This window comes from Triticum aestivum, chromosome 3B, assembly GCF_018294505.1.
Source record: "Triticum aestivum cultivar Chinese Spring chromosome 3B, IWGSC CS RefSeq v2.1, whole genome shotgun sequence".
Lineage (NCBI taxonomy): Eukaryota > Viridiplantae > Streptophyta > Magnoliopsida > Poales > Poaceae > Triticum > Triticum aestivum.
The window spans coordinates 651,297,928-651,322,144 of record NC_057801.1 but is presented as its reverse complement, the minus strand read 5'-3'; the positions used below and the strand labels follow the sequence as shown (position 1 = coordinate 651,322,144).

Genomic DNA, 24,217 nt, shown 5'->3' with positions numbered 1-24,217 from the left:
ATTACGGATGAGCCGGCAGTTTGAATATCCACTACTACTAATAAATTAGGGAATACTACATCCCGATGGATCAATTTATAATTCGATAGTAGTGTCATACTGCTGGTACGACTTTTTTTTATCTCTATTTCCTTGCTGCCCAAGCTTGTGACTCGCATGTTCTTCTTTTTCTATGCGCTGCCGCGATCGATCGTGTTATTATTCGCGAGGCCGCACATGTCAAGTAGCAACAGCTACCAGCTAGCAAGCGATATATATCCACGGAACATATAGAAGGTAATTCAAAGCCATAGCGAGAACCTAATTAAGAGGCCGATCGGAGCCATGGGAGGGAGGGGGAGGGAGCAAGGCGGGGAGAGGGACGACGTCAACGGCGGAGGAGAGGACGGAGCTGACGGACATGAGAGGAGGCCCGCGGCGCCGCGCGTGCCGCTCTACCGGATGTTCGCCTTCGCGGACAGGACGGACGCGGCGCTCATGGCGGTGGGCGCGGCCACGGCGGTGGCCAACGGGATGGCGCAGCCGCTCATGACCTTCATCTTCGGCGACGTCATCGACGCCTTCGGCTCCGCCGCCTCGTCGCGGGACGTCCTGCACAGGGTCACCAAGGTGCGTGCGTGCGTGCGTATGCGCCACCGTATTTTTATGATATGACAACCGTCGAGCGAACGAGGAGGCGTAGGAGAATTGAAAGTCCTGAGAAGGTTTGATTCCATTCAACAGCTTCAAAGTTGTGAGTTCTAAGTAAGTACTTCAGTTAGATGCGCTAGTGTTATGAGATGGCGTATTGATGCATGGTTTGGTGGTGGTCGCAAATTCTGAGATTTTGTATGGCCAGACGTTGGGATCTCAGGAGACAAACAAGTAACAATAGCATCAATCAGGAGCGAAAGTCCTATTCTGATCCCGCGCTGAAAGTTTGGTTAAAAAACATCAGAATTTTTTTAATTTTGTCAAATGAGCTCGGAATGAACATTAAAATAAAAATAAACAAAAATATAAAAAACTGAACTTTTTTTACCAAATTTTGATAAATGTTTTGTATGCTTGACAAATTTCATCACGAAATGACATTCGCGGAGTCGTGGTAGAAAAAATCAGCACTCCGAAATACTTTCAAAATAGCATTTCTGGAGCATCGATTTTTTTTTTGCCACGACTTTCATGAATGTTCTTGATAAATTTTACAAACACACAAAACATTTGTCAAAGTTTAACAAAAGGTACCTTTTATTATTATTTATTTTACTGTTCATCAAGGAGCATCTTAGCTCGCAAGCAGATAATACTCCATTTACAGCCATTTAGGAGCACTATTAGTTCTTTTTCAATGAATGGTATCTTAGGACTTGCGTACAAGAGAGTGGGCTAGTCTATTCTTTTGTGACCATTGACTTTTTTGCTTTGCTATATATTCAAATTCGGGCTCCACACCTGCAGTAACATCCCTCACCTTGGAATTTCAAAATCTAAACGCGAAAGTATGTACCGGGTAAAGATCTATCGGTCAAGACTTCTTAAAGATCCATGCAAACTTATAGATGTATATTGATGTTGTGTGGTACAAGAAGCAATACAAGAGAATAGTAATTGTGTATGTTAGCCTTTTGTTATTTTGTCATGAAAGAGAAAGAGAGTGTGCATAGGAGATTGTGCATCTACGCTTTCTACTCTCTCTCTCTTTCTCTCTCCCCATAAGGGCATCTCCAACGGCAACCCGCATCCGTCCACGGACGGGGGGGGGGGGGGGGGGGGGGGGAGGAGGGGGTCAGTCCGCGAACACGGATGCGGGAGGCCACCATCCAACCGTAGCCGCATACATCCGGCCTTCCTCAATTGTTTAAATCCGTACGATCAAATAGCCGCACACATAGAGTTCAGACGTTCAAATAGCCGCATGCAGCACTAGTTCAAATTTTAAAAAGTTCAAATATTACATCCCAACAGTGTTGTCCTTTTAACTGCCCATCGATGCTCAATCAAATATTTCTTCGGCTGCTCGTGAGTTGGCCGATGCCGAATTTGTTGATGCTTTTGAATAAACTCTTCAAATGTGACCGGATTCTGGCCTGAAAGTTTGATAGGATCTCCCATGTTCTCAAATTCTAGAGCTGCGACAACATCGTCACCCTCACCCTCGACGATCATGTTATGCATGATCACACAACATGTCATCACCTCCCAAAAGGTCCTCGGATCCCATTGTTTAGTAGGTCATGAACAACTGTAAAACAGGCCCGCAGAACTCAAAATGCCCTCTCAACATCCTTTCTAGCTGCTTCTTGTCTTTGGGCAAAGTGAGCCCTTTCCTGGCCAACTGGGTTAGAGATGGTGCTGACAAACGTAGCCCACGAAGGATAGATACTGTCAACAAGATAGTAGCACATGTTATACGGGAGGAGCTTTTCCTTCAGTCGGCCTCGCAAACAACAGTCAGCGCTGCAGCACATTGATGTCATTATGAGACCCAGGCATGCCAAAGAAAGCCCGCCAAATCCAAAGATCATGTGATGCAACTGTTTCAAGAATGATGGTGGGCTTCTTAACATGACCCTAATATTACCCTTGTAAAGCGTTCGGGCAATTCTTCCATTTCAATACATGCAGTCAAGAGTTCCAAGCAAACCTGGCCACCCTCTTGCTTCTGAGATTGCCAAAAGCCTCTCGGTGTCTGCCACAGTTGGTTCTCTCAGGTACTGAGGTCCGAACACCTCGACCATAGCAGTTGCAAACCTGATCATGGCATCTCCGCATGTGCTCTCAAATCGCCGTAGGTACTCGTACGTCCCAAGAATCAGCAACCGTGCCATGTGCAAGCATCCGTAGTGCGGCCGTGCACTTCTGGTAACCAAAGAAGCCAATCGTTCCCACAACGTTCTTCTTCAAGATGAAGTGGTCATCATAGGATCGGACTCCATGATACAAACGATCGAAGATAGTCTTGTGAATCCAAAACGTCAGCGAAAATGGTCAGCGAAGAGTGCATCCGAGGCAAAGTAGTCAGCCATCAGTGTCAAATGGTCGCGCGCAATGTTGCGATTGAGCACTCAATGACCCTTGATCAAGCTCTTGAAATTGAGAACATGCTCCATGTCTTTAAGGAGTAGTCGGATGAGACGACGATGATCAAGCTCTTGAAATTGAGAACATGCATCATCGTCGTCTCATCCGACTACTCCTCATCGGACGAGCTGACGACTCAACATAGTGCTCATATATGTACTCCAAATTGAAATACATTGCTTGAAAGAAGAAGGGAACACTATTTTTAGCTCCGGCAATTCATCGAACAGTTGCCGGGCATGGTGAGTATAGCAGTAGCGGATGGTACCCGATGAGCCAGTCGAAGGACGGGAACGACGACGGAGGAGAAGCGGGGTGGAGCCCGATTAGAACGCTAGAGGTGATGGAGGCATAGAATTCCGTTATGGGTGTGCTGTGGCGTGGCGGCCGGGGTGTGGTGCGGTGGCGAAGGCAAGAGAGAAAGAAGAAAGGAGAGAAAATAGGGGAGATGGAGCCATGGAGGTGCAGGGTCCGTGAAGGGTTTTGGGTGGGCCGGGGGTGTCGGAGTCCTACGTGTCTGGTGTCCCGACTCCCGCAAATCTCCCCCACTTTTGTCTCCGGTTTGCGGGAGAAAGTACGTCCGGACCACGCCGCGGACCATTTCAGGTCCGCGTTGGATGGCTTCCACGGTCCGGACAGCGCGGTCCGGACGGATGCGAGCAGTTTGTGGGTCTGCCTTGGAGATGCCCTAACAAAAGCAACCTTTGTAATTCTAAGTGATATTTTAAATTGGTCATATATTTAAAACCAAAAATATATTTTACATTTCTTTATATATTTGAATTCGTGGAGACAAGATAAATTTTGGATACATTTCTAAGTTGTTTAATTTTCACTATTTCAGTTTCACATTGATAGTTGTGATTGTGAAATTTCACTTTTATATTTCAATCTCACAGTAACTAAAAATATACTCATAAATAACTAAAAAAATGTTTCAACATATATATTTACAATATCTAAAAATATTTTTTATTGAATTGTATTGTTAAAATTGTACTGGAATTGAAATATGTGCATGTTACTGAAATGTATGTGGTACTGAAAGTGATCTCGTATTTCAAAAAAATGGTCTGGTAATTGAAATTCATCTGGTATTGAAATCCATATGGTAACAAAGTGATCTGGTAGTGAAGCGTATGGTAGTGTAATGCATCTTGCAACAAAGTGATCTAGTATTGGAATACATCTCATATCGGAATGCAGCTCGCACCTATGTTTTTAAGGCGGTAAGGCGAGGTGAGGCGCTGGGGGGCGGCTCACTGCCTAAGCACTAAGGCATAAGGCGAGGCGACGCCTTAGAGACTTGTAAGCAACATAATTAAGTAGAATTTGGTAGGCATTAAGCAACTAGGCATACAGCCATACACACCTTGCAACTGATTGTTGTAGAGCCCATATAGCATCCATTCCCATCCTCTTTGAACTTGCTTTTCTCCCCAGTAGAATTCTGCATCAACATGAAGTCATGACCAAATATGTTAGAATAATGTATCATTTACCAGTGCACATTCAACAAAAGATAGAAATAAAAGTGAGGCAGGGAGCAAAAGTGGAAAGAAAGATAGCAAGTATGAGTGCAACAACTGCAATGCATGGCATATTACATAACCAATAACGATTAACCAATTCAAATGTCACAAGTCCAGTAGTCCACATAACAAAGGTCCACATAAGACAAACAGAATAATAGATAATTCCAGCATAGCAAAAGGGATAAAGGTGGCCAGCTTAGCTCTCTCGTGTCTCTTCAGTCTCCAGTCTCCACTCTCAAGGTCTCAATCAAAATTCATCATCATCAAACTCATTGGCATTGGTGCTGTCTTCACCATCTTGGTCAACATTAGTTGGCTCTTGATCGTCATTGCTCACATCATCATCATCATCATCCTCAACATAGTTTGAATCCTCCCCCTCTGTATTGGGCATACTTGAGTGTTGTTCTTGCTCCAAGTCCTCCTCTGCATCATCTTCTTCAGGAATTGTAGGTCATGTTGTAGTAGGTCTCTTGCGTGCATAGTGTTGCAGACGGACATTTGTCTGGCCCCTACGAAGTGTAGTTGCTGTCCTATGTAGATTGCGGCCTCGAAGGTTTGAAGATGCGCCAATAGCCACATCAACATCCTCCCATGTAATGTCTTGATTGTCTTCAGGACAACCTCGAGCACCTTGAGGTTGTGATATTGATGGGTCCACCCACTCATTGCCCCAATCAAAATCCTCAATGACCAAAGCCTCAAAGCTATTCTCGCCCACCTTCTCACGCCTCTTTTGAAACCGTTGCATATTCTTCCTGTTGTATGAAACAAAGACAAGATCATTCAACCTTTTCCATTGTAACCTGTTCCTTTTCTTCATATGGATCTACAAAGTAGAAACAACAAGTGAAATAAGTAAATAACTTGTTGAAATCATCATTAAACAAACACAAATACTACTTTACTAGTTGACTTACAAATTCAAACGTGCTCCAATTCCTCTCACAACCAGATGATGAAGCACAAAGACTAACAATGCGCTTTGCAAACCTTTGTAGGTCAATGGCCCGACCACCAAATGAACTCCACCAATCAACTAAAATGATAAAAATTTACACATATTAAGAGTTTGTACAGAAATTACATTGTTGGAACTGGAATTAACATGATGCGTTTAATATGACTTACGAGGGTTTCTCGTGCTCATGGTCTCGAGTGCCAATGGATTAGAAAAGCCTTCTCACTGGCCCTCATAGAGCACACATTGTTGATCAATCTTTTATCGAACATTGGCATCCAGTACCATTTTTGCAAGCACATCATTAAAGCAGCTCCTAAGCTCCCCAACTAAGGCATCATCATTTCTGCTTACAATAGGAAAGAACTTTCCTGGGTTCAAAAATAGAGCAGCCCCATACAATGGATGATCCATTTGATTCTCCCAACGCTTGTCAACAATGGCCAAGATCTTCTTGAGCAATGGTTGCTTGTTTTGTTGAGGGAAACCTAGATTGATCATCTCCTTTGCATAAATCATAAGTGCTTTAATCTCTGGCATGGCAGGCTTCTCATCACCATCCGCTACTCTAAGAACTCTAAGAAGTGGAGTTGAAGCTCTAGGGCAGTCCTCAATTGCGCTCCACCACTCCATTGAAAGTATAATCTCTTGCACATTCAAGCCAACTTGTGTTTTTGCTAACTTGTTTCCAACCCATTCATCAGATGTAAATAAACTCCTCAATGCAACCTTGTTCTTGACCAAACTCCTAAGTGTGAGGATGGCTGTGGCAAAACGAGTGGCTGCTGGTCTCACAAGATCCCCACCCGTGGCCTTCCTCATTAGACTAAGAAGTCTTCCATGTCTATAGATGAAAGTTGTGACACGTCTAGCCCCTGCAATAGGCTTCTTAAATGCCTTCAACTTTCCTATATCTTCCAACATTAGGTCCAAGCAATGACATGCACATGGGCTCCAATATAGAGTAGGCATCCTCTCCATTAGAAGGTGGCCAGCTTTCTTGTAATTAACACCATTATCGGTGAGAACTTGTACCACATTCTCTTTTCCAATATCCAGAATTCTCTTCTCAAGCAAATCAGCTATCTTATCACCGTCATGACATACACTTGAGGCATCAACCAACTCCAAGAAGAAAGTGTCCTCTGGACTATTAATAAGGAAGTTAATCAAATGGCGTCCTCTTTTATCCGACCAGCCATCCGACATGACTGTGCATCCATATTTTTTCCATGCTGCCTCGTGTTGCCTCCTCAAAAGTCCTGTTTCCTTCACACAATCATTAAGCAATGGCTCTCTCAGCTCATGTGCACTAGGAGGCTTGTAACTTGAACCATATTGACAAGAGGCTTCAATTGCAACCTCAAACTGCCTACTACTTGCAGCATTGAATGGAATGCCACACTCGTAAAAGAACAATTCCCACTACATACTGACATACTGACTCTCTTCCGGAGTCTTTGTGCTGGACTCCATGGTGCTTTGAGAACACCCAGGGCGTCTTTCATCTACAAGATCCTCAGGTGTTCTTCGTAGCATGGCAACAATTGGCTTGGAACTATTGGCGGTAGAAGCAACAGACTTCTTTTTACCTTGCATGTTGGTGATAAATGCTTTCTTATTCTGCTTGGCTGTTGTCCCTGAGCTTGGCCTTTTAGAGGCGATGTTTGCTCCAACTGAACTCACCTCCACAACATCAGGAGCATCATCTACATCTACTACTCCCTTGATCCTCCTATTTTGCTCCAAATATGCTCCCATTTCTCTCCTCAATTGTGTGGTGGCCTTAGGACAACCAATTGCATCTCCCCCGACGCCCGCAAGATGCTCTTTATGCCTCTTGATCCCTCCAGAAGTTATCTTGCCACAAAGAGCGCACACAACAAGATCCCGATTTGGAGGCTTAGACCAATATCCATAGTTCCATCCCGGATCATTTGACCGTTGTGGCTTCCTTGTTGGATCTTTCATTGGATCATGGGTGGGCTCACCCCCATCAGTTGTTGCATTTCCATCCATGGTGCTACACTTCTACTACCTGCAGCAAACAACCAAACACAAATGAATATTAGCATAACTGATAAAAGGGCTGCCATGGCAACAAGGCAACAAACAATAAAGTACTTACTAGATAGACAAAAGGGTACCAGACATATGAAAAGGCTGTTGTGGCAGCAACTAAACTACTCTACTCATGCAGATGTAGCAAACAACAACAATCAACTAGCCATTAAACTAATCAGCATTCAACTAGTCATTAAACTAATCCATTGTTGAGCAACACATCATGCATCAGTATTCAACTAGCCTTTATTCTAATCCACCCATAAATCTAAGAGCCATCATTATTTTATTCAACCAAGGAGCATCCACTAAGGCACTAACCCCACTATCACTAAACTAATCACTAACATTCAGGCATCCACTAAGGCACTAACCAGTAACCACTATAAGAGACAAGTGAGCAACCACCAACCAGCTAGCACAAAACAGTCCAACAAAGAAGAAAGAGAGCAGAGGAGGGTGTGGGAGAAGGGAGAGGGAGTTATACCTTACTGTTGCTGCTGTACTGGAGAGGAGGAGGAGGAGCTGCTGGACAGGAGGACGAGGAGGAGCTGCTGGACAGGAGGAAGAAGAGGAGGAGCTATTGGAGAGGAGGGGGAGGAGCTGCCGGAGAGGATCTGCTGCAGAGGAGGAACCAGATCTGTTGGAGAGGAGCCACTGGAGAGAAGGAGGGGGAGTGTGTGGATTGGGGGTTGTTTCTCTCTCTCTCTCTCATTCTCCCCTCTTACCTGTTGGCGCCAACACCATTCCAGTTTCCCACCAAAACTCTGTTCCGTGCCTAAAACAGCTCCCTTGCCTGCCTGGCAAGTGAAGGCGTCCAAAATGGACTAAGGCGACCACCTGGATGCCTAGGCAGATGCCTCGGGCGCCTTATAGCTTAAGGCGGACGCCTTAGACAGCCACCTAAGGCGAGGTGGACGCCTCAACCCCGCAGGACGCCCTAACGCCTAAGCGTCGCCTAGGCGACGCCTTAGGGACGCCTTGAAAACAGAGGCTCGCACTGACATTTATCATCTGTATTCCACTTTTATGTCATTGAAATGGATGCGATGCTAAATTTTATTAAAATGTACATTTAAAACTATACTGAAATTGAAATATATTTACGTTATTGAAATGGATGTGGTATTGAAAATGGTCGGGTAATTTAAATTAATCTGGTATTTAATTTCATATGTTTAAAAAATGATTTGGTAGTGAAGCATCCGGTGTTGATATGGTATTAAAATGCACCTCATTACTGAAATATATGACATTTTTTGAAATTTATAGGAACCTTATTATTGAAATATATTATATATAAAATTGAAAAGTATCCCGTAGCAAAGTGATTTAGTAATTGAAATGCATCTCGTAACTATGTTATTGAAATGTATGACATAAAGTGAACCTAACACAAATAACAAATACAATATTAATTTCTGAAGCCAATACTTGTAGAAGACACAAATGACAAATACTTAGTTTTAGTTTCTCTTCCCAACCAATCCTTCATAGCATAAGAGAGCAAACAAATTGTAATTCCAATGCTACTGTGGACCTCATCCTTTTAATGGATCCACGACCATGTGCGGTCTCCTAACTAATGTACACCCTCTTGTGTTTCAATATACGACATGGTGTTTCACTATAAATCTAGCAAAGGACCTAATATGAGCGTTTAAGATTCTCCAACCCTGTCGCGTGGAAATCTCTCATTGTATTTTCTCTCTCTTTTTAAATTTTGAATCACCCAACCATTACAGGACACCAACGTCTTTCAATCTCCTAAGACGATAGCCTAACTCTGTCTTTTTGGCTTCGTAGCAAGGCACAGACATTGTGCTATCAACACTTGTAGTTGGGATAGTGCTCTTTGTCAGCATGAAAGTGAAAACATGTAACTGAACTGCAGACATGGCAAGTTTGATGACGTGGCTAGGCTGCATGTCAAGAGAATTAGCTTAGTGAGGATCAACTATTTATGTATTATAGATTATAGATTTCTAATCTAATATTTCTTGTTTTCAGGTGATCATTAACTTCGTTTATCTTGGTATTGGAGCAGGACTTGCTTCAACACTTCGTGAGTGCCTTTTGTATGCAATAAAATTGAGAAATATATGTGTTAAAAAAATAGATATATGTTTGGATAGAAATTGCTTTATCAAATATGTCTGGAAAGAAACCCCTGGCCCAACGAAAGCTTCGAAATCGTTCCTAAATGTCAAGACCACCATAAAGTCAGCCTAAATATGGAGTAGAACCAGGGTGACCTGAACATGCACTCCATGTGAGCTCCAGACCACCCGTGACCCCACGTGTAGCCACTTTCACCTCTCTTTTTCTTTCTCTCCTATCTATCCTCATCGAAGACGACACCATGCTGCCAGTCTCCGTCCCCCCCCCCCCCCCGCCCCCGCCCCCGCCCCCGCGCCAATCCTTTCCTTGGGTGGGCTCGTCCAAATTGCAGAGCGGACCCACCATACGGATGCAACCGATGGGTTTGTTGTGGGCTGTGTGATCAAACTATGATCAAACAACCGTGAATGTTGTCGATGCACAAAGAGTTATCAACCAACTATTTTCAAGTGTTTCCTTTTATTGAAACCTTGTGGGATAGTTTTAAGGTCCTTTTGGTTCTATGCTTTGGATTGCCACACTTTGTCATACATTTTTGTCAAGTTTGCCTAAGGTTAGTTTAATAAAATAAAAGCCACAAGTTGGCAAGTTTAAGGGAATCTTGCCACAGTTTTTGCGTGTATGTAATATGTGGCCCTAGCGTGGCTTGCCTAAAGTGTGGCTTGAACCAAACACCCATCTGAGTTGATCGAACTTGCCTAACTTTAGGTGTGGCAACCATTGACAAATTTAGTCTCAAACCAAACAGTCTCTAGTGTGGTACTCACTCCATTCACAAATGTAAGATGTTCTATCTTTTTTCCGATTTGAATGTACATAAACGCATTTTAGTGTGTCTGTTCACTCATTGCAATCCATAGTACTCTGCCCGTCCCATAATATAAGAGTGTTTTTTTACACTGCACTAGTGCAAAAAACGCTCTCATGTTATAGGACAAAGGGAGTAGCATATATCGAAATATCTAAAACACCTTTTTTTCTGTGGGCAACGATAGGCGCCGGTGCGCCGACCCAAATTTGGGCCGATCGCTGCCCAGCCACCCGATTTGGACGCGGTCAGCCGTTCGAGTGGGTCTCCTTTCCCGTGCCTTTTTCTCCCCAGTGCTCGCACCTCCATGGACGAGCACACACCCGGCCTCGAAGCACCACCCCACGCGCTCGCCTGTCGCCGCACTAGCCGCCTTTCGCTGGCCTCGCCGTCATCTCATGTCTTTCTCGTCGGATCCACACATGCAGCAACTTTCGCCCGCAGTTGCAGCTTCCTTGTTGGTGGTGGCAGCTCCGGTAGCGCCGGTCGTAGCACCCCCGGCGATGAGCCCACGGTTGCAGCTGTGGCCTGGCCAGGTCTGGCGAGGCAGTCAGAGCTCCGGTGGCTCGGATCCGAGCGGATCTGGCTGAGGGCGGCCGGACTGGCTGATTCTCGTGTCGGCGGCGCCCTAGGAAGCCTCCAGCGGCGACAGTTAACCATGGCGGCGGGTCCCCGAGAAAAAGGGGAGAGAGATGAGCAACGGGAGAAGAGAAAAAGAAGGGAGAAGGAGAGGAGGATACGCGATGCGTGTGAGGTCTTGGACCGCGTGGCGCATGCATGGACAAGGCGCCGGCCGAGCTTTCGGCCGGCACGCCGAGCCCAAACGTTTTCCTTTTCCTTTTGAGAGAATATTCAAAAGTCTTACATTTGTGAATGGACCTCAGTGGGAGTTAGGAGCAGAGGGTGTTTAAAATTGTACTTCCTCCGTCCTAAATTTTTTCCCTTAAATTTGTTTTACATATAGGGAGTATTTACCGAATTAACGGAATCATGAGTCTCTCTTAGGGCATGTACAATGAGGCAGCCCATCCACGTAGGTTCCTAAACTGAAATCACTGTATGAAATCACTCTTAGAAATGCTGCAGATTCCTTTGAGGGCCCATCTATCCCCTTTTCTTTCTTTACTCCTCCATTCTCTCTCTCACTTTCCTTCAATACGACATGGCATGCAGCCTCGCACACACACAGCTCCCACCATCGAAGCAAGCTTTTGTCATTAGGAGGCAGTCTCCTCTGCAAGCACCCACTTTATTCTGAGCACAACATTTTCAACCTTTTCGGACCACCCGAACCTACGTGGATACTAGGGCAGCTGTCCACCCTATAGCATTGGCCATGCCCTTAGAGCATCTCCAACAGTCGCCGAACACGCCGCGCGTAAAAAATGGCTTTAGCGCGCGCCCATCGCCTGGTTTGGCGCGGCACGCAGCGCCAGCTCCAGTAGCCGTGCTAAAATGCAGCGCGCGCGCCGCTCCAGCAGCCGCGCAAAAATTGCAGCGCGCGCGCTCATTCTACAAACTAGGATGTAGGCATTGAAAGCATAGAAACTAGATAGATTGCATAGAATTTTAACGATACAAAGGTATTTTACATCGGAAACATAGATTGCATAAAATAAAAACGACAAACGATAAAAAACTAAATAGATAGCATAACAAACTACTCTAAGTCGCTATCATCATCACCATTATCATCCTTGGCGGTGTCGTCCGAGGTTGATAGCCATATGTCCAACCATGACCTACTCTAAATGCAGCGTGAAGAACGACCTCCCACCTGCTGCAACGAGATCGGTCTACACGTTCGCCAAGGCCTTCCGCCGACGCCTGTCCAACCGCGCCTCGCGGCGCCTTCGCGTGTCCTCCTCGCGACGCCTTGCCCAGTAGACTTGCTCGTAGGCGACGTCCTCCGGGTGGCGTCGGCGCCACTCCGCCATGACCTGCTCGTCCTCCTAGGCGACGAGGAGGCGGCGCTGCCGCTCGGCGTGCTCCGCACGGTCTTGTGCCGTGTTACCGAAAAAGGCTTTCACCCCGTTTTATATTATAAAGCCAACCGCCCAATAAGCATCCAACAAGATCCAACACACACCAAACACACACACACGGAGGTCCACAAGAGCCAAAATAGTACAACAAAGGGTCTCAGCTGAGGGCACAGCACAACAAGCCCTACACTCAAAAAAACGCAGGCCACAGTCCACACAGGCGCCAGGAGGCCTAGTCAGGCTCAGGAGGAGGGGGCGGCAGCGGGGGAACCACGCGGAGCGCCATCGAGCGAAGATCGGAGAGGAGGGCGGTGATGACGTCCCGGTCCTGGGGGCGGCTAAGCGGCCGCCAAAGCTGCAGGTAACCACACAATTTGAAGATTGCGTCAGTCGCACGGCGAAGGGGCACCTTCTGAATAACAAGCTTATTACGGATGTTCCAGAGCGTCCAGGCGAGAACCCCCACGCACAGCCATCTAATATGGCGGTAGCGGGCAGGGCAGGCGTTAAGCTCGGCAAGCAGGTCGGGGAAGTTGGTATTACACCACTGTCCACCGACCGTTTCGCGGAAGCAGGCCCAAAGGAACTGGGCAGAGTGGCACGAGAAAAAGATGTGGTTAGCATCCTCAATGGTGCCACAGATGGGGCACCTCCTATCACCCGGGCCATTCCGCTTGAGGACCTCAACACCGGAGGGGAGCCGACCACGGATCCATTGCCACAGGAAGATCCTGATCTTCAGCGGGAGACGGATATCCCAGATCAGGCTAAATGGTTCCGGGGCCGACGATGGAGCAATGGCGCCGTATAGGGACTTCGTGGAGAAACGGCCAGAAGGTTCGAGGTGCCAGGATAGAGCATCTCGGTCCTCCGCCACATCCATCGGCAAAAGAGCAATGTCCTGGAGGAGGGAGTCCCAGGCGGCCACCTCAAGGGGGCCAAACATGCGCCGGAAGGCGAGACGCCCTAAGTCAATAAGGGTCGTCTCGACCGAGACCCGAGGGTCAACCGCAATGGCAAAGAGCTCAGGGAAACGCACCGCCAGGGGGGCGTCCCCTAGCCATCGATCTAACCAAAATAGGGTCGAGGCACCGGAGCCAACAGAGACAGAGGTGCCAATGCGTAGTACGGGAAGGAGCTGGATCACGGACTACCAAAACTGAGAACCGCCCATACGTTGGCAGAAGGCAAGAGGCTGGCCACGAAGGTATTTATTGCAGATGATGGTGAGCCAGAGGCCTCCCTCCCCGTTGGCAATACGCCACAACCAGCGAGTTAGGAGGGCAATGTTCATGCGTCGAGAAGAGAGGATCCCGAGACCCCCCTGGTCTTTGGGCTTGCAAATGTCGGACCAGCTCACCATATGGTACTTCTGTTTGTTGTCCTCGCCAGCCCAGAAGAACCTCGACTGGTATTTGTTCACCTCCTGGTGAAGGGTCTCATGAAGGCCATAGAAGCTCAAGAGGAACCAGAGGAGGCTCGCAAGCGAGGAACTGATAAGGATCACCCTTGCGGCTTTCGACAGCCAGCGACCCCTCCAGGGTTCAACCCTGCGGTGCATCCTAGTCACCGTCGGTCGCAGATCCGCGACGGTGAGTCTGGAGTCACTAATGGGCACCCCCAAGTAAGTGGTGGGGAAGGTGCCCAGGCGGCAGTTAAGCCTATCCGCAATGGACGAGGCTTCATCCGGGTTGTAGCCAAGGACCATCACTTCGCTCTTGTCGAAGTTAATGGTGAGTCTGGACATTTGTTGGAAGCATAAGAGGAGGAACTTCAGGTTAGCGATGTCGGACTCGGAGCCTTCAACCATGATAATGGTGTCGTCCACATACTGGAGGAGGGAGACCCCTCCAGAGCCAACTAGGTGAGGGACAACGCCCCGAATATGACCGCACGCCTTGGCCTTATCCAGGATGACCGCAAGGGCATCGACCACCATGTTAAAGAGGAACGGGGAGAACGGGTCACCCTGGCGAACCCCACATAAGGTGGGGAAGTAGGGCCCGATCTCACCGTTGATGTTGACCGCCGTCCGGCCGCAGGTGACAAGTTGCATAACCCGTGTCACCCAGCGGTCGTCGAAGCCCTTCCGAAGCAATACTTCCCGAAGGAAGGGCCAGTGCACCGTGTCGTAGGCCTTGTGGAAGTCGAGCTTAAGGAACACCGCACGGAGGTGCTTTGCTCGAACTTCGTGCAGGACTTCATGGAAGACCAACACCCCATCCAAAATAAATCGACCTTGGATGAAGGCGGACTGGTTGGGGTGGGTGATGGAGTCTGCAAGAAGGGTCACCCTATTGGCGTACCCCTTGGCCAGGATCCGGAAGATCACATTGATCATGGTGATTGGGCGAAACTGGCGGATGTCCGAGGCCCCAGGAACTTTAGGGATGAGGGTAATGATCCCATAGTTCAGGCGCCCCAGGTCCATGGTTCCAGAGAAGAACTCGTCGAAAAGGGCCATGACCTCAGGCTTAATGGTCTGCCAGAATGTTTTAAGGAACAGTACTAGCAGTCCATCCGGGCCCGGGGCCGAGGAGGGGTTCATTCCTTTGATCGCCGCAAGGACCTCCTCCTCTGAGAAAGGAGCCACTAGAGCGTCATTGGTCTCGACGGACACAAGCTGGACCCCCGACCAGGTATCGGGGGCCAGAGCAGCCCCACCCCTAGGGGTGGGGGAAAATAGGGCTTTATAGAAGCCATCTACGTGGGCGCGAATGTCCGAGGGGCGAACAAGCTGGGATTCACCCGCCCACAGGGAATGAATGGAATTACGACGCCGCTGGCCGTTGGCAATCGCCTGGAAGTAGGCCGTGTTGGCGTCGCCCTGGAGCACCCAGCGTTGAGTGCCGTGCATCCGCCAGTAGGCCTCCTCGTCCGTGTAAATGGCCGAGAGCTGGTCCTCGAGGTCATACCTCAACATCCACTCATCCGGGGAGATCCCCGACAGGTCAGCACGGACGTCCAGGGCCTGGATAGCGCTTAAGATGGCCTTCTTGCGCTCACGAATATCCCGGCCAAGGTTCGCGCCCCAGCCCTTCATAAACTGGCAGGCTAGCTTGGCACAGAACTGCCAGGAGTCGACCGCGGACATGGTGCGGTGGGGGGAGACGCGAGCGGCGGCCCACCTGGCCGCAACCGCCTCGCGGAACCCGGTCTGGTTGAGCCAGAAGTCCTCGAACCGAAACCGGGGGGGAATGGGGGGCGCTCATCAGCCGAGGAGAGGAGGAGAGGGACATGGTCAGACCCGATCCTGGTAATTGCCTGGACCGAGGCCAGGGGGCATCTGAGCTCCCAATCCGGGGAAACTAAGACGCGGTCTAGGATAGACTGCGTCGGGTTTGCCTGAAGGTTAGTCCAGGTGAACTGGGCCCTCGTGCGCTCGAGCTCACGGAGGCCAAGCTCCGCGATGCAGTCGTTAAACATCTGCATCCGGGGGCGATTAACCCGGTCGTTATTCTTCTCATCCGGGGAGCGGATGAGGTTAAAGTCCCCCCCCACCACCACAACGGGTAGAGAGGACGCAGAGATCTTCTGCTGCAGCTCGGCGAGGAATGTCGGGGAGCGGCTGTGGTCCGCCGTTCCGTAGACGACGATGACCTCCCATTTGAAGTTGAGCGCACGCTCGAAGATCTCCATACTGACGAAGAACTCGTGTTCAGACGAGGCGGCGGGGCGACGTCGAGCGCCTGCTGGAGCGTGTACACATCTTGAAAGTTCATCTGGCCGCGCGGCCGGCCTAGGCGCCACGCCGCCGCGTCGTACGCGCGGGCTGCCTCGCGCGCCGTCCCGTACGTGCCGAGGCCGAGCCGGAGATCGCCGGAACGTATCTCCGCGTAGTAGCGCCGTTGGGGCGCAGGCGGACGCCGCGGTAGCCGGACGCTCCTCGGCGGCATGGCGGGGCGCTGGGGCGGTGGAGGCGCGTCAGTGGCGGGGCGCTGGAGCGGCGCGCGGCAGAGAGGGAGAGGAAGAGGAGAAGAGGAGGCGTGGAGAGGCGCGTGGCGCGCGCCACACCGTAAGCGGTGCGCAAAAAATGAGGCGCGAGCTGGCGCCTTTTCGCGCGCGGGGAAACGGTTCCGGCGCGCACGATTTTCCCGCCGCCGCTGGAGCGCGGCAAAACGCCCCGCGCGCTAAAAGCTGAGTTTACCCCGCGCGCGTCGTTTTGCACGGCCGTTGGAGATGCTCTTAGGGAGGGCCAGGCCGCCCGCAACGACGCCGGTACCACGGCCGGGAGGCACTGCTCCGGTGCTGAGGGAGAAGCACAGCGGCCGGTGGCTCGGTTCGAGCTCCCCGACCACGCGCGCACGTCATCTCCACGCGCGGTCCACCGAGCCAGCCGCCCGCCCTCCGCACGCTCGGCGCAGCGAGCGGACGCACGTCCCAGAGCCCCGAGCGCTCCAGCAGTCGCACCATGAACCGGAGGTCGCCACGCCCGGGCGGCTGCTAGCGCGGGCTCTTGTGTGGTGCGTGCTTGGGCTTGCGATGTAGGCTGCTGCTACCTGCTAATGGTGTGCTGCTGCTGATGCGTGCCTGATGCTGCTGCATGAGCGCGTGAGCTGTGTGCTGCTGTTGCTGCTGCATGCGAGGGTGGTGGCGCTCGTCGCTGGACGGAGAGCGTTGCCGTCCTGCCGCCGCGTGCGTGCATTCTGTATCTGGGGCGCTCCGCTACGTCCGGGCTGTGCACGCAACGTGTTCGGTGAAATGTCTGAAAAAAAATGGGGAGTGCCGTTGTCTACCCGGGTAAATGGGGGAGAGGGGCGGACATGTCCGGGCAATGTCCGCTGACAAATGTGGGCAAAATTTAAGGTTTGTGGTTGGAGATGCTCTGACTCCCTGCTTGCTTGTTCCTGAAAAAAAAAATGTTTCAATACTGTTATCCAGAGTAAATTTTATTTTTGAGAAAACGCAGATGCTTTGTGTCTCAAACTCTCAATGTACTGATATGAATGAGATATTTCAGAATACGAGCCTAAGAGTTAGATCATCTAGAGTAACTTTAAGGGTATTACTCAAAGCATCCTTCATTTTATTGATCAGTTTGATGTTTTGATAGAGGTATCATGCTGGACAATTACTGGAGAAAGACAGGCAGCAAGAATCAGAGCTATGTATCTCAAGGCGATTCTCAGACAGGACATTGCTTTTTTTGACAAGGAAATGAGCACTGGACAAGTTGTTGAGAGGATGTCTGGGGACACATTCCTCATTCAAGATGCCATTGGAGAAAAGGTAGGCTGTTTTATCACAAGGAGTGCTTGTGACACATCATTCAAAGCATTGTTAGATGCTATAATCTTACAGCCAATATGCATAAGCTTGTACATAAAAAGGCTCTTCTCATTCATTTTGTCACTTTAGATGACCGATCTCTTTGACCAATATGGGAAAGTGTGTGTATTTCGTCACATTGAAGGTGGTATAATGATTTTACATTCTTTTATGTGCTAACCTAACAGTATGTTCACGGACTAGAAGCTAGCTCTTTAGAAAAGATTGGTAGCTGAAAGTCATAGAGAAAATAAATTGTCGTATTTTTTGTACTCAAAATGAACCTACGATATGAGTCTGGGCTCAGCTCTGTTATACGGACAACACATAATTTTGCACCTGTCTTCAGTCGACAAGTAATGGGTGCACACTGCATTCACATGGATCCATATTAATAATAACCAACGAAATACCAGTTTGATAGACTTGCAGAGATGAAGACCCACTCAGTGAATTGGATATATAACATGAACTTGCTACCAGACATTGCAAAGCTTAGTCCATTAACCTTCTGTATAAGTATCTAATAATAACTAGGATTCCATTTTATTTTAACACTTTGCTATACATACATTTTTCTCATAGGTTGGCAAGATCATACAGCTCCTTTCTACCTTTTTTGGAGGCTTCATTGTTGCATTTGTGAGAGGATGGCTCTTGACACTTGTCATGCTCTCAAGCATCCCTCCAGTAGCCGTGGCCGGTGCTATTGTGTCAAGGATGATGACAACGTTGTCCACTAAAATGCAAGCAAAATATGGTGATGCTGGAGACATTGTTGAGCAAACTATTGGGACCATTCGAACGGTGAGTGCTAGTGGATACATGGTCTACTTCGTTTGATGCCCATGACCATGCGAGTCAAAGTTTTACACATTTGGCCCCTATAAGGTGTGATGTCAAAATTTTGGGAAGGTTCCATTTGTTGGGGGCTTTCTAAGCCATTTTTGGCCAAAGTTAGAACAACTCACCTGGCCAATTTGGACGCCAATATTTTGTCGAAGTCAATGTTTGCCTTCTGTTTTCCTGTTCTTTGATTTGTGGCCCAAACCAAATAGAAATTATGCTTTATTTTTGTTATTGATTCTTGCGGTCACTATTCTCTTCTTATGCTTATGCTTTGAAGGTTGTCTCATTCAATGGTGAGAAGCAAGCTATAACAACATATAACAAGTTCATAAGAAAAGCATATGAGTCTGCTCGTCGAGAAGGTGCTGTCAGTGGCCTTGGAGTGGGTTCAATAATGGCAATCTTGTTTTGCAGCTATGGGTTGGCAGTTTGGTATGGATCTAAATTGATAGTCGACCGAGGATATAATGGTGGCATAGTTATTACTATTATAATGTCCGTCATGGTTGGCGCAATGTAAGTTCCGTACATTAGTCCTTACCACTTTAATATTCTGAGTACATACTTAAAACTTGTTTCAGAGGTTGTTGAAGGGCGGAGATTATAGCTAGGGGTGCATTTTTTTAGAGGAAAAATCAGGACTCTGCTGCGTGCATTTTATTGATTTTTCAAAATAATGTATACAGAAAAATAGTTCAAAAAGATAAAAGAAAAGAACTACACAATACACCAACAACAAATATCCTGGGGAGCAAGCTATCTAAAAGAGTTGACCCAGGCCTCAAAATCAATATACTCCCTCCGTTCCTAAATATTTGTCTTTCTAGAGATTTCAACAAGTGACTACATACGAAGCAAAATGAGCGAATCTACACTCTAAAATATGTCTACATACATCCATATGTTGTGTCCATTTGAAATGCCTAGAAAGACAAGTATTTTGGAACGGAGGGAGTACTTCTTTCTGTGAGCTCTGAAGATAATCCATTTGAGCTCCTCTTTGAATCTAGGGGTGCAATGTTGAGAGCATTATTGGTGGGCTTTAGATTTTTTAATGAACTTTCTTGAGTACCGGGTCATTTTATTCTTGAATTATACTCCCTCCGTTCGGAATTACTTGTCTCGAAAATGGATGTATCTAGATGTATTTTAGTTCTAGATACATCCATTTCCGAGACAAGTAATTCTGAACGGAGGGAGTATGTGGTTAAGAATGACTTGAAGAACACTATATCTGATAAGTGGCAATTTAGACATAGTTAGATTAATAGATGAGTAATGTGCCACGTTTCCCCATGGACGTGCCTCTCCGTGACCGTGTGTCATGTGGGCATATGACATATGATACTAAAAGGTCACGGCTGCTGCACCAGACCAGCCCACAGTTCTCCGAAGGATGTAACATCGTGCTTGCTAATTTGTTTCTGATAAGGATGTGGGATCTGTAAAGCAGCAGTCAGACTTTCAAACATAGTATGTCAAATAGGGTCTTCCATGTCTGTTTTCGAGATCTTCTGGTTTCTGACTCGAGTTACGTCTCTTCTGCAGGTCCTTAGGTCAGGCAGCACCATCAATAACAGCTTTTGCACAAGGTCAAGGAGCAGCATATAGAATGTTCAAGACAATTGAAAGACAACCATGTATTGATGTATATAACACCACAGGTATCATATTGGAAGACATCAAGGGTGATGTTGAACTGAAGGATGTCTACTTCAGCTATCCTACCAGGCCTGAACATTTGGTATTTGATGGATTCTCCTTACTGGTACCAAGTGGAACTACAATGGCACTAGTTGGAGTGAGCGGTAGTGGAAAGTCAACTGTCGTCAGTTTGGTGGAGAGATTCTACGATCCACAGTCTGGGGAAGTCTTGATAGATGGAGTTGACATTAGAAGAATGACTCTTGGGTGGATAAGAGGAAAAATCGGTCTCGTCAGCCAAGAACCAGTATTGTTCTCGAGTACGATCAGGGAAAATATTTCCTATGGGAAGGATGATCTTAATCTCGAAGAGATCAGAAGAGCAATCGAGCTTGCAAATGCAGCAAACTTCATTGATAAACTGCCAAATGTACAGTGCGAAATTAAGATGTACATAATGTTAATTCTGTTGCTAACTCACTCATGGTTAATTAAAAGTATGTACATTTTGTGAAACATTGCAGGGTCTTGAGACAATGGTTGGGGAACGTGGAATTCAGCTGTCTGGAGGGCAGAAGCAAAGAATAGCAATTGCTAGAGCGATTATAAAAAACCCTAGGATATTGCTACTTGATGAAGCAACCAGCGCGCTGGATATGGAATCTGAGAGGGTCGTTCAAGAAGCTTTGGATAGGGTAATGTTAGAAAGGACTACAATCATTGTTGCACACCGCCTAAGCACAGTAAAGAACGCTGATGTCATATCTGTCCTACAACACGGGAAGATTGTGGAACAAGGTATGTCATATGAGAATTGACAACCTCTGTATAGGAAGTACATACTCTGTTTCAAAATAGATGTCCTGACTTGCTACTTGATCTGTGAATTTCGAGCAGGTTCACATGTAGAACTGGTGAACAAACCTGAAGGTGCATACTCTCAGCTGATTCATCTGCAAGAGACTCTGCAGGTAGCAGAAGCCCCTAATGTCGATCCTGATGCGATAATGGAAAACAGTTTTGGCTCTAGGTCGTTCACAAGGAAACCAAGAAGCCAAGGTAGCTCCTTTAGAAGATCAACCAGTAAAGGCTCCTCTTTTGGGCACAGTGGTACACATCCTTACCCTGCTCCATGTGATCCCATGGAATTCAACAATGATCAAGACCTAGAGGAGAGTGCAGATAAAATATCTAGTGACAGAAAGAAAGCTCCAATCGGCCGACTCTTTTATCTGAACAAACCAGAGGCTCTTGTTCTTGCTCTTGGTTCGGTTGCTGCTGCAATGCACGGGGCCATTTTGCCTGTATATGGCATATTGATTTCAAGTGCAATAAAGACGTTTTATGAGCCGCCAGCAGAACTACTCAAGGACTCGAGGTTCTGGGCAAGCATGTTTGCCATGCTGGGTGCTTGTGCGCTTGTTCTGATTCCAATAGAGTACTTCTTGTTTGGATTAGCAGGTGGGAAGCTTGTGGAGCGCATACGGTCGCTGACATTCCGAAGTGTCATGCACCAGGATATCAACTGGTTTGATAAACCTGAACACTCTAGGTCTGTGTTTAGTCTTTTTCTCATCATGATGTGTTGTCACAAAGGTTCCTTTTGCCCTAACAGTTAGTATACAGTTTTTTTTAAGAACATTTATGTATGCTAACTAGCTTGAGCAGTGTTCTTACAATTTTTATCAATGCTAAGATTAATCCATCTGGCATTTTCAAAGAAAAAATTGTGAAGAGTTATCCTTGTCAACTAGTGCAATATTCTACAGGTTTACTTAGACAAGTTTCAACTTTTTTTCTAGTGGAGCAATAGGTGCAAGGCTATCGACTGATGCTCTGAACGTGAAGCGGCTTGTTGGAGAAAATTTAGCACTTAATGTCCAGACTATATCGACCATCATAGTAGGTTTCGCAATAGCTATGGTGGCAAACTGGAAGCTGGCATTGATTATCACAGTGGTGGTTCCATTGGTGGGTTTCCAAGCCTATGCTCAAATGAAGTTCCTGAAAGGTCTCAATAAAAATGCAAAGGTGCATGCTGTGAATTAGCAATTACTATTATTCATTTTTCCTCAAAAACAACACCAACAAAATGACCAATGTTCATACATGTATTCGTCAGATGGAGAGTTGTTTTGTCTAATAGTTTGGTGGGATGCAGTTAAAGTATGAGGAAGCAAGTCAAGTAGCAACCGACGCCGTTGGAGGAATCAGAACCGTGGCGTCGTTTTGCGCAGAGCAGAAGGTGATGGATGCCTATGAAAAGAAATGTGAATCTCCAACAAGGCAGGGAGTGAGGGAAGGTGTTGTTGGTGGCTTGGGATTTGGGTTTTCATTCCTTATGTTCTACCTTACTTATGCTCTCTGCTTCTACGTCGGTGCAAAGTTTGTTCATGAAGGAACGGCAACATTTCCTGAAGTGTTTCGGGTACGAGCACATTATTCTTATTCAGAACTTGAGTGCTGATTGTTCTAACCTCGTATTTTTGTTAACTAATCCACCGATTCTCAGGTCTTCTTCGTATTAGTTTTGGCGGCTACTGGGATCTCACGAACAAGCGCAGTAGGTGCAGATAGCACCAAGGCTAGTGAATCGGCCATCTCCGTGTTCGAAATTCTTGACCGTAAGTCCAAGATAGATTCCAGCAGCGAGGAGGGCATGGTGGTTGCAAATCTCAGGGGTGACATTGAGTTCCAGAATGTGTGCTTCAGTTACCCCTTACGCCCTAATGTTCAAATATTCACTGATCTGTCCTTGATCATTCCTTCTGGAAAGGTTACTTTCTTTCTATGTCAACTTTTTTTTGACAACCTTCTTTCTATGTTAACTAATAAGTATGCTAGCTAGTACGAAGGTTAATCTGGTGCCACTATCTTTACAGACAGCTGCCCTTGTTGGAGAGAGTGGAAGTGGGAAGTCCACCGCCATTGCGCTGCTCGAGAGGTTCTACGACCCGAGTTCAGGCAGGATCCTTTTTGACGGCGTGGAGCTTCCGACCCTCAAAGTCAGCTGGCTTCGGCTACAGATCGGGCTCGTGGCGCAAGAGCCAGTGCTGTTCAACGACACCATCCGCGCCAACATAGCCTACGGAAAGCAAGGGGAGGCCTCCGAAGAAGAGATTGTGGCCGCCGCTGAAGCAGCCAACGCGCACCAGTTCATCTCCGGGCTGCCTGATGGGTACAACACCATCGTCGGTGAGCGGGGGATCCAGCTGTCCGGCGGGCAGAAGCAACGGGTCGCCATCGCGAGGGCCGTCATCAAGGACCCCAAGATGCTCCTGCTGGACGAGGCAACGAGTGCTCTGGACGCCGAGTCGGAGCGCGTGGTGCAGGAGGCGCTGGACCGGGTGATGGTCGGGAGGACGACCGTGGTGGTGGCGCATCGCCTGTCGACTGTGAGAGGCGCCGACATTATCAGCGTCGTGAAGAACGGGACGATAGTGGAGAAAGGAAGGCATGAAGAACTGATGCGGATGAAGGATGGAGCCTACGCTTCCCTTGTCGAGCTTAGCTCCACTTCAAGATAAGATACTTACCTTTCTCTACCGCAAAATTCCATGGAATGAAAGGCCAGCAATTCAGTGTATTTAATAAGTTTATAGGCCAATTAATGTGGGCGTAGGTGTAGGATCTTTCCTTTCATTTTAGTAGATGGGTATCTGCAAACAAGCAGATGCAATCAGACAAACTGTATGAAAATAATAATTGATTGTGGTTCAAGCGAGGATGCCGATAAAAGCTTTTCCAAAACACGGCAATAAGGAGAAATTATTTGCCAGATCGCAGTATAAGAACATGAGTTAGAACTCTGGGCAACCCATTCCCTTGGAAATGTAAGCTTGTGGCTATTTTCATATGTTCAGTTTCTTGGGCTGCCTGTAGGTTGCTGGACCTTTATGGAAGTCCAGAAATGTTGCTA

At 47.5% G+C, this 24,217-nt stretch overlaps 1 protein-coding gene across 3 annotated transcripts; it reads left to right on the top strand.

The window, feature by feature from the left end:
- On the top strand, nucleotides 1-24,217 carry LOC123071468 (ABC transporter B family member 4). Of its 3 annotated transcripts, XM_044495035.1 has the most exons (12): nucleotides 1-609; nucleotides 9,634-9,688; nucleotides 17,591-17,766; nucleotides 18,391-18,612; nucleotides 18,932-19,170; nucleotides 20,203-20,728; nucleotides 20,823-21,096; nucleotides 21,196-21,850; nucleotides 22,101-22,329; nucleotides 22,460-22,726; nucleotides 22,811-23,074; nucleotides 23,181-24,217. In XM_044495035.1, exons 1-12 carry the CDS (start codon nucleotides 325-327, stop codon nucleotides 23,823-23,825), a joined length of 3,837 nt encoding a protein of 1,278 aa, XP_044350970.1. In that variant the 5' UTR covers nucleotides 1-324; the 3' UTR covers nucleotides 23,826-24,217. The 3 variants fall into 3 exon arrangements, with proteins under 3 accessions (XP_044350970.1, XP_044350972.1, XP_044350971.1); XM_044495037.1 differs by lacking the exons at nucleotides 1-609; nucleotides 9,634-9,688 and adding an exon at nucleotides 16,721-17,350 and having other exon boundaries at nucleotides 17,575-17,766; XM_044495036.1 differs by lacking the exons at nucleotides 1-609; nucleotides 9,634-9,688 and adding an exon at nucleotides 16,722-17,343.

Coding starts and splice junctions, on each gene's coding strand:
- LOC123071468 (XM_044495035.1), top strand. CDS start 325: ATGGGAGGGAGGGGGAGGGAGCAAGGCGGGGAGAGGGACGACGTCAAC. Junction 17,767..18,390: donor AAGATGCCATTGGAGAAAAG/GTAGGCTGTTTT, acceptor TTTTTCTCATAG/GTTGGCAAGATCATACAGCT. Junction 22,330..22,459: donor GTCTCAATAAAAATGCAAAG/GTGCATGCTGTG, acceptor GGTGGGATGCAG/TTAAAGTATGAGGAAGCAAG.